The sequence below is a fragment of the Anoplopoma fimbria genome, chromosome 5 (assembly GCF_027596085.1).
Source record: "Anoplopoma fimbria isolate UVic2021 breed Golden Eagle Sablefish chromosome 5, Afim_UVic_2022, whole genome shotgun sequence".
Lineage (NCBI taxonomy): Eukaryota > Metazoa > Chordata > Actinopteri > Perciformes > Anoplopomatidae > Anoplopoma > Anoplopoma fimbria.
Genome location: NC_072453.1, coordinates 18,821,419 through 18,831,418, shown reverse-complemented (window position 1 = coordinate 18,831,418; position 10,000 = coordinate 18,821,419). Strand labels below are relative to the sequence as shown.

General features: G+C 43.7%; 1 protein-coding gene and 1 pseudogene across 1 annotated transcript in view; one reads left to right on the top strand and one right to left on the bottom strand.

Annotated features, from left to right (window-relative positions):
* The window catches only part of LOC129091843 (neutral ceramidase-like), an 11,255-nt gene extending 8,720 nt beyond the window's left edge, over positions 1-2,535 (top strand). The window contains exons 15-19 of the mRNA XM_054599539.1: positions 108-203; positions 974-1,123; positions 1,298-1,354; positions 1,447-1,535; positions 2,215-2,535. Of these exons, the coding sequence (XP_054455514.1) occupies positions 108-203; positions 974-1,123; positions 1,298-1,354; positions 1,447-1,535; positions 2,215-2,413 (591 nt within the window). The 3' untranslated portion in view covers positions 2,414-2,535. The remainder of the gene's footprint in view (positions 1-107; positions 204-973; positions 1,124-1,297; positions 1,355-1,446; positions 1,536-2,214) is intronic.
* A 2,618-nt stretch (positions 2,536-5,153) lies between these two features.
* LOC129091708 (protein FAM13C-like) overlaps positions 5,154-10,000 on the bottom strand; it is a 9,427-nt pseudogene continuing 4,580 nt past the window's right edge.

Sequence of the window (10,000 nt, the reverse complement as noted above, 5' to 3'; positions counted from 1 at the left end):
ATGGGTACTGTAGTATTTAGAGCCGTCCACCAAACTCACAAAATATAAAAAAAATTCTACTCTATTCATAAGACACCAGCTGTAAACAGGGGACACTGATGTTTCAGGTGCAGCGGTACGAAGGAGCCTCCACCATCTATGGTCCGCACACGCTCAGTGCGTACCTGCAAAAGTATCGAGGCCTGGCCAGAGCCATCGCACAGGTGAGACCGGATCACAGGTGAGACCGGATCACACCTGTAATGAAGAGCACTGACCAGTGGCCTCTAGTGTGTACATTTATACTGTGTCGCTGTGATTTACATTTAAACAAAGTAAAAATACTGTTACAGCAAAAGTACTAAAACCACAATGTAAAAGGACTTTCACAGTAAAATAACTTATAAGAAAGTTTATAATTGTGTTATATCAAAAGTACTAGTACCACACTATAAGAATATTCTGTTACAGTAAAAGTACTAATACCACAATGTAAAAATACTGTCACGGTAAAAATACTAATACTACAGTTTTTAATTCCATTAGAGTAAAAGTACTAGTACCACACTTTTAAAATACTGTTACAGTTAAAGTACTAATACTACAGTTAAAAGATACTGTTAAAGTATAAGTACTAATATCACGCTGGAAAACTACTAGTAATTTGTGTCAAACTTTGCACTCCCTCTGGAAGTTAGAACTATTTTTAGTGTCAGCGTGACTTCCTCTTCCAGAGGAGATCTTCATCATCTTCATCCTCACCATCATCATCTCTGACGTCCATCCAGAGTAAACGTCCATCTTAGAAATAACATGTACTTAATTGTTCTTCAGCATCACAGTGAGCGTTGACTCTTCATCCCTTCATCACTGAGACGGTAGCTGACCTCAGATCAGTCAGACTCTTAAACAACATTGAGTCAAACAGAGGCTTAACATAAGAGTGTGGCTGACTCCACATGGTTCTCATGTCACCGCGTGTTTCTGTGTTCAGGACCGAGTGTCGGAGCTGCCGGTCGGCCCTCAGCCTCCGTTCTTTCAGAAGAATCTCTTTAATCTGCTTCCTGCACCAACGGTGGACAGAAAACCAGAGAACAGCAGCTTTGGTGATGTTCTGCAGCAGGTGTTCCCCGTCTACAGACAGGTGGGCACATCATGTTCTGTCTCCGAGGCGTCCCTCAGGGCTCAGTGCCAGGCCCAGTAGATTCAGTCCTCTGCACATTCTCCTCTTTCAGTCTGAACTAAATCGTTATGCCGATGACACCCTGCTGTTTTTATGTGAACATACACAAACTGAGAGTTTTAACGTGTCCTTCAGGGTGATGTGGCCTCGGTCACGTTCGTAGCAGGAAACCCCAGAAACTCTGGAGACATCGTAAGACAAAAAACTTTGTACTTTGTTTCCTTGTTCCTCTGTCGTAGTGTAACTTTCCTCTTTAATCTCCTCGGCTCTGTCATCCGTCACAGAGAGATAAAACGTTTTTGACTGTGGAGATTCATGACAACAGAACAGACACCTGGGAGGTCGTCTACACTGATGCATCATGGGAGACCAGGTAGGTCAGTGTTCAGTAGGTGCTATGTGAAGGCCAGTGGCGGAGGAAGTATTCAGATCCTTTACTGCAGTTAAAGTACCAGTACCACGGTGTGAAAAAAACGATACAGTAAAAGTACTATTACTACACTGTAAAAAGTACTCTTTTACAGTAAAAGTACTTATACAACACTGCAAAAAAACTGTTACATCAAAAATACTACTACTACCAGGGTTAATAAATATTGTTACAGTTCAAGTACTAATTCAACCCTAAAAAATACTGTCAAAGTATAAGTGCTAATAGCACATAGTAAAAATATTGTGACAGTAAAATGTTCCTTCAGTAGTTGTATGTCAGTATAATCAGTGAAATGAAGTTAAAGTATTCAAACTGTGACAGTTGTACTATAATAAATCCTGCAAATTTTCCCGCTGTGGGACTAATAAAGGATTATCTTATCTTATCTTATAATATATTCTATCATTCGATATTTTTTATAAATCCATTAATGTAAAAGCAGCATTTTACAGATTTAGCTGTTTGAGCTGGAGCTCAGTTTGATATATTAACTATTGATTATTGTCATTATGGATTAATCTGCTGTTTTCTTATAACCAGGTGAATATTTAAACTCTGCTGACACCAACCTTTGACTCCGGTTGTCTCTGAGGACGTTTCATGTTTTTTCTCTCTGCAGGTTTCACTGGCTGAAGGGTTCCAACCAGCGGAGTAACTCCACCATCGAGTGGCACATCCCCCCATCGGCCCCCAGCGGCTCCTACCGGATCAAACACTACGGACACTACAAACAGAGGACGGGTCTGCAGACCTTCAAGAAACCGTACGAAGGAACGTCCGACGTCTTCAGAGTCTCCGCCAGCTTCTACTATCCGTGAGAGGAAACGTCTCCGGATCACAGGACAGAAATATCAGACACAACTTTAGAACAACGCATTCAAATCGAAACACACAAATACTGTCCATTATCATGTGAATGGTCTTAACACGAAATAAAATATACAACAACCATAATACTAGCAGTTTAACAATACTTATCTACTTTTACTTTAGGACTTGTAATGAGGTATGTTTACTTAGTGGTAAAACAACTTTCACTTACCCCAGTTAGCATGAACGTACTCACAATATGTAAATATTCATTCCTTGGTATTGAGCAGTTTTGGCCAAAAACTTTTCAATCATTAAATCAACTTTAGGTTAAAATCTGCTGATTCTGAATAATAAAAAATGACAACATTGTGTTTATAGCAAAAATATTTATTTGAAACTCGTCTGTATAGAAACTCATCAAGCGAACCAGACATCACAACAACAGAAGTTTTTTTTTTATCATCACAGCATGAACAAGGTCACAACACCGACGGTTCGACAGGTCCGTTCAGACAAAGCGTTTCACCCTCTCACGTTTCCAGGTTTGATTCTGCTGAAAACACTCAAACATGTCCTCTAGAATTGACCCTCTTTTCAGTTTACTAATCAATATGCAATTAAAAATGAATTTGTTCAGTTGCAGGTTTTACTTTTCTTCTCAGGAGAAAGATTTAATCTGGATTCATAGCGGACACTGAATTGTATGAGACGCTTCTATTTTCCCGCCAGCAGCTGTGTTTACATTCGTTCATTAATTCCTTTAATGTGACACAGAGTTACATCCAGGTAACTTATTGTTTCTCTCTTTACGTTCATTCATTCATATCTTCAGAGCCACGCTTGTCACTTTAAGGTGCTTTCACACCTGAGCTGAACCCCGGAGCTCATTCAGGACTCTGGTCCACCTGGAGACGCGGGTCCTGGTTCACTTCTAAAGTGCACTACAGTTTGGTTCACTTTAGGTGAGAACGCAGCACCACAAAAGATAGAAGTGAACCAAAAGACTGCATGCTGACAATTTCGCTCACTGCAGCCACATGAAACCATCCCAACATGAGCTTTACTCCGTATTTATCAAACAGTCCAACAGCTAACTAGCTAGGTAGCCTTTGCACATCTACCAGCATTTAAACAGGAAGTCAGTGGGACAGCAGTAAAGCCCGCCTCTTGCTTAAGTTGATTGGCTGCCTAGGTCAAGCGTGGAACTGACAAGCGGTGCAACACAGCGCACCAAGTCTACCTAACTCCAGGTGAGACAGGGTCCTAAGGGAAAGTCTTTAACCTTCATGTTCCTCCACCGGGAAATCACAAGCAGCCAATCAGAGTGTTTTCAGTTTTCAACGACACGATGAAACCTCTGAAACGAGGTACGAAGCCGCTGAAGAACGTCACGTCTTCACTGATAAATCCAGAAACACAACGGCCATGTTGCATATTAAACATTAGACTTCTGATAGAAAACAAATCTTCTTTTTCAACAATAAGTGCTCTGATACAAATACAGATGCATCCTTCTCTTCATGTCTTTGTTTTCTATATCTCGACATACAGAATAAGAAATATTTCTACGTTGCATCTTCGTCCCAAACGTTTCCACACATTTCAGTTGAACCTCATCAGCTCCTTCAGAGGTAAACTGAGACTTCTGAATGTTGTTTGTCTGACAACATTTAAGCTGCTATTAAAAGGAAGCCATTCTTAAATAAACTCTCGTCTTAAAAGTGCTTTCAGTTGGACACACACACATTTAGTTTGGTATAAAATAAACATTTTGGTCCGTTACACATGTTTACAGCTGTCCAAAATGATTCAGACTGAGGATGCAGGTAAATAAAAACACACTGAAGGATGCTGGTATACACGTTTCCACTGACACATCTCTTTTATACTTAATAAAACTTTTCTGGAGTATTTACAGTTTTTACAGTTTGGAGAGGAAGAAGTGAGAAGTTTTAACGCACAAAATAGGAGTTTCTACTGACCTAACATGCTACCTTAACATGCTAAATGTGCTATGCTAACATGCTAACTTTAGGCACGGCCAGCCAGGCTAGCTGTTTCCTTTATGCTAAGCTAAGCTAAGCCCAGGCAGCAAAAGCAAAGCCAATGCTTCCTGTCTTAAAGCTGCATTCTCTCTGCTGTCCACCAGGGGGCGACTCCTCTGGTTGTATAGAAGTCTATGAGAAAATGACTCTACTTCTCTCTTGATTTATTCCCTCAGTAAACATTGTAAACATGAGTTTATGGTCTCAACACATTTAGAGTGAAATAGACCATAAAAAAAGAAGATGGGCAGAGACAACACCTAGATTGCGACAGCCAAAAACCAAGATGGCGACAAACAAAACAACGATGGTGATAGACAAACAACACAAAGATGGCGACTTCAAATCGTCAGTCCACAAACCAAAGGGTGACGTCATGGTGACTACGTCCACTTCTTCTATACAGTCGGAGGCTGTAGCTTCATATTTACTGAACAGACAAGAGAGAGTTTGAATCTCAGAGAGAACGAGGAGAAGGTTTCCAAAATGTTGAGTTATTCTTTTAAATAAATACAATTATACTTCCACTGGCGTCATGAACTTGATGCACCTAACCTCACTTAAAGATATATAAATGATTAAAAGGAAAAAGCGTGACCTCCCACCTCTTCCTCTCCTCTGAACAGGAAATATTGTTATTATCCTCTCAGAAAATCCCATGAAGGGTTTTGAGGAGGTTTTTGGGAACTCCTGTTTCCTCTCACATGGTTTTGGTGACTTCCTGTTTGCTGAGGAGGACTTCCAGCAGACGGAGTTTAGCCTTTAGCTGTTTGTAGTCCTGGTACTCCTCCTTCATCGGACTGCGGTCCTCTTTTTGGCAGATTCTGTCGGTAAAACACAAGATGATTTTATTTTTCCAAACTTTGTTACAAGGCTGTAGGTCTTGATCTCGATCTCTCTCTCTATCTCTCTCTCTCTCTCTCTCTCTCGCATCAAATGTTCTTTAAAATGAACAGTTACAAACAAAGTTTAATAGATTACGGGTCAATACATGTGGTCAGTATTGAGTCAGTCTCTCACTCGTTTCCTCGGTTTCCTTGTTGTCTGTTCTCACTCGTAGCTCTGCTGGTTGCTGAAGTCTGTTGTTCTGGAGAGCATTTATGCTTTTTGTTTCTTTTGTGAACTTCACAATATTTGTGCCGAACAAAATAAGCATTAATAGAAAAAGGAAAGTTCTCTATTTTGTGTCCATCGTCCTCCTCAAAGTGGAAAACTGTGACTTCAGACGTCAGCTCTGTAGGTCTGATAACGCCGCTGAACACGCCGCTCACTAACCGCTCCAATAACAGCTGCTTCCTCCTCATGTCGTTAGTAGTAGAAATATAAAATGCAGAATTTAACTGAACAACAGCTGCTAGTAAAGACAACAAGGTCAGCAACGCCTGTAATCAGTTATCTATGTTGAATTAACCTGGAGGTCGATCAGTAAACAAGGCTGACACGTCATGACTGATGAGACACAATCAAGAAGTGAAGGTTTGTGTCTACGACATCGTTTTCAAAGGTCTACGTTTCCGCCTGTCCACACTACAACTCAACCCCGGTGTTTCCAAACCTACACGGCGCCGGTAGCGTTTTCAAACTCCTTCGTTTTTGGAGGTTTAAAAATCTGCAGTAGTGTGGACGTTGGACGATAAGGTAGCAAATGATATGCGTTTTAAAATAAGACTGCATATAAGAATGATTTGTGGACATTTAGAAACCTTGAGTTCGGCGATTAACCGTCCCCCTGATGGACATTAGAGAGAATGCAGCTTTAACACATGAAGCATTGACCTTCAGAACTTGAGTTTTAAACTGAAACGTTGTAGTGTGGATGTAGTTTAGTGTTAGTGGAGGTCTCTTTTCTCTCACCTTCCAGTCTGACGGTGAAACTCATCCTCAAACTCTCTCAGAGCTTTACGCCTCGTCTTCTTCTCTGCCCTCGTCTCTCGGAGACACTGCAGCAGCTGAGACCTGGTTCGGTGGGGGTACAGTGGTTAAAGACTCTCTGTCCACACACCAAGACCCCCCAGTCCACTAGTCAGACCTCAACAGACACAGACCTGGAGGCTTCGTGCAGGTTGGACGTGGTGACAGCAGCTTGTTGGTGGACGGCCTTCACTTCGTCCAGCGGGGACACGAAGGCCGGGTCGCTGTCCCGGTCGCTGTCCTCCTCGCCGGCTGCGGGTCTGGTCGCTCTGCGAGGAGGCGGAACCGGAGGTTCCTCGACTGTCGAGGAGCTCATTGAGTCTTCATCAGAACCGTCCTCTTCCTCCTGAGAGACGGACACAAAGGAGATTCTACTCTACTTCTAAAAGAATGAAAAACATGCACTGAAGACTAACGGCAAACTTTAAAAACAGGATGACTCTTTATTGAGGACGGACAACAGAGAGGATGATGAACATCAATATCTACATGTTCCACTGAGTGATGAAGAAGAGGAGAAGAAGAGTTCCTCACTATGGTGCTGATAGTCGGGCTGGTGCAAAGTAAACGTTTGATCATCTGGTATCGGTCGTACAGAGGCTTCACCAGGTTCTTCTCCTGCTTCACTGCCTGAGAGAGAGACAGACAGACAGACAGAGAGACAGACAGACAGACAGACAGAGAGACAGAGAGACAGACAGACAGACAGACAACAGACAGACAGACAGACAGAGACAGACAGACAGACAGACAGACAGACAGACAGACAGACAGACAGACAGACAGAGAGACAGACAGACAGACAGACAGACAGACAGACAGACAGACAGAGAGACAGACAGACAGAGAGACAGACAGACAGACAGAGAGACAGACAGACAGACAGACAGACAGACAGACAGACAGAAGACAGACAGAAGACAGCGAGACAGACAGACAGACAAATGTCAAAACCTGATGCGCTTAAATAACATTGTTTTGCTTCTATTCAACTTTTTTTCTACCTTTCATGCATTTTAATGCACAAAGCATTTCTCCTCTCAGCCTTTTCAGTTCATGAATCTCAACCTTCCCCTTTTGACAGTGTAATAGTTAGCTTCTTTAGTTAAAGCTGTTCAGCAAACACATATTTTCAGCAGTGCATTGTCTTTGCACTGTAATGTTTGTGTACTTTCAGCATTCACATGCTTTTTAACAGTTATTTATTCCCGTCCTCCTGTGTACTACGTTTGTCCTTTCTGTTTCCACACAGTTTCTCACTCTGTCCAGAAGGTGGCGCTGTTACAGAACACGAACAGCCGGGAGGACTCACCGGTCGGCCGTGCAGACTCTCAAAGTAGAGCAGACATTTCTGCAGAGTGATCTTCTCCAGCACCATCTGAGCCTGAGTCATCTCCTGCACAACCCAAACACATGAACCGAGTTAAAGCGGTCTGGTGAGGATGCATGTTAGCATGTTAGCATGTTAGCATGTTCTGCCCTTCAGTACACGTCACAGATTCATGTTGTGATGATTATAAATGTGGTGCAGTTTTGATTTGATGTTTAAAATAAATATTTTTGTTATCAACACAATATTGTCATTAATGTTAGTCAGAATTACCTGAAGATTATTTAAGATTTATTCATCCAACAGTTTATGTTTGTGCTCAATATAACCAGAAAACTAAAGACAACCTGTTTATAAATGGTGACTTGTACTAATTCAAACTCGGTATGTGAAGTCTTATAACGAAGTCGGTCCCAAAAAAAACGGAGCAGAAAATGAACAGAGTTTGGTGAGGATGCATCAGTGTGATGGTGAGGATGCATCAGCGTGATGCTGAGGATGCATCAGCGTGATGCTGAGGATGCATCAGTGTGATGGTGAGGATGCATCAGTGTGATGCTGAGGATGCATCAGTGTGATGCTGAGGATGCATCAGCGTGATGGTGAGGATGCATCAGTGTGATGGTGAGGATGCATCAGCGTGATGGTGAGGATGCATCAGCGTGATGCTGAGGATGCATCAGCGTGATGGTGAGGATGCATCAGCGTGATGCTGAGGATGCATCAGTGTGATGCTGAGGATGCATCAGTGTGATGGTGCGTTCACTGACCTTCATGTTGTCTGGCAGGCCCAGAGCCTGCCTCTTCTCTCTCAGCCGTCTGAACAGAGACTCCACTGTTTCCTCCAGTGTGGGCTTGTGGTCCGGCGCCCCCTGCTGGCCCGAGCTGGACCTGCAGAACACATTTACACTGATGGATGTGATCAAAGGGCCACACTGAGGGTTTGGGGTTTGGGTTTGGTGCGTTGTTGTTACCTGCAGGAGTTCTCAGGACCGCCTGGATCCTTCGACTCAAACACCGACTGTCTGAGTCTCATCTCTGCACAAACACAAAGAATGTACTTTGATTATTATCCTCGAGGAGGATTTCATCGTCAACAGACCTGTGAAGTAAACTGCAGTTTTACCTTTGAGCTGTCTGCGAGCCTTCGCCAGTTCACCCATCACTCGGATCATCTCTGGGTTGGAGTATTTATCGTTGTGGGACGGCTGAGAAACACAGTGAAACCAGTGTGGGATGGTTTCCTCCAATACTCAGTAAAACATGAGATCAGCTAGTAACGTTAGCAGCACCTCTAACGACTAACAGGAGGAGAGCTAGTAACGTTAGCAGCACCTCTAACGGCTAACAGGAGGAGAGCTAGTAACGTTAGCAGCACCTCTAACGGCTAACAGGAGGAGAGCTAGTAACGTTAGCAGCACCTCTAACGACTAACAGGAGGAGAGCTAGTAACGTTAGCAGCACCGTTAACGGCTAACAGGAGGAGAGCTAGTAACGTTAGCAGAGCCGCTAGAGTCCTGGTCCCTGCTGTGTTTACCTTGTAGTTCATCTCCTGCTCAAACTGGTCCTCAAACCTGCGGACCTTCTTCTTTAGGGTCTGAATCTGTCTGGTGAGGAACGGGATGGACGAGGGACACTCAGGGTCCTCTGAGACCTCGGCCCGGTCCCGAGCCCGACACCTGGACACAAACACAGACAGGTTAACAGAGGGAGAGACAGACAGGTAAACAGTGGGACAGACAGGTTAACAGAGGGACAGACAGACAGGTAAACAGTGGGACAGACAGGTTAACAGAGGGACAGACAGACAGGTAAACAGTGGGACAGACAGGTAGACAGTGGGACAGACAGGTAGACAGTGGGACAGACAGGTAAACAGTAGACAGAGGGACAGACAGGTAAACAGTGGGACAGACAGGTAAACAGTGGGACAGACAGGTAAACAGTGGGACAGACAGGTAGACAGAGGGACAGACAGGTAAACAGAGGGACAGGCAGACAGGTAAACAGAGGGACAGACAGGTAAACAGAGGGACAGGCAGACAGGTAAACAGTGGGACAGACAGGTAAACAGTGGGACAGACAGACAGGTAAACAGAGGGACAGACAGGTAAACAGTGGGACAGACAGGTAAACAGTGGGACAGACAGGTAGACAGAGGGACAGACAGGTAAACAGTGGGACAGACAGCTAGACAGAGGGACAGACAGGTAAACAGTGGGACAGACAGCTAGACAGAGGGACAGACAGGTAGACAGAGGGACAGACAGGTAAACAGTGGGACAGACAGCTAGACAGAGGGACAG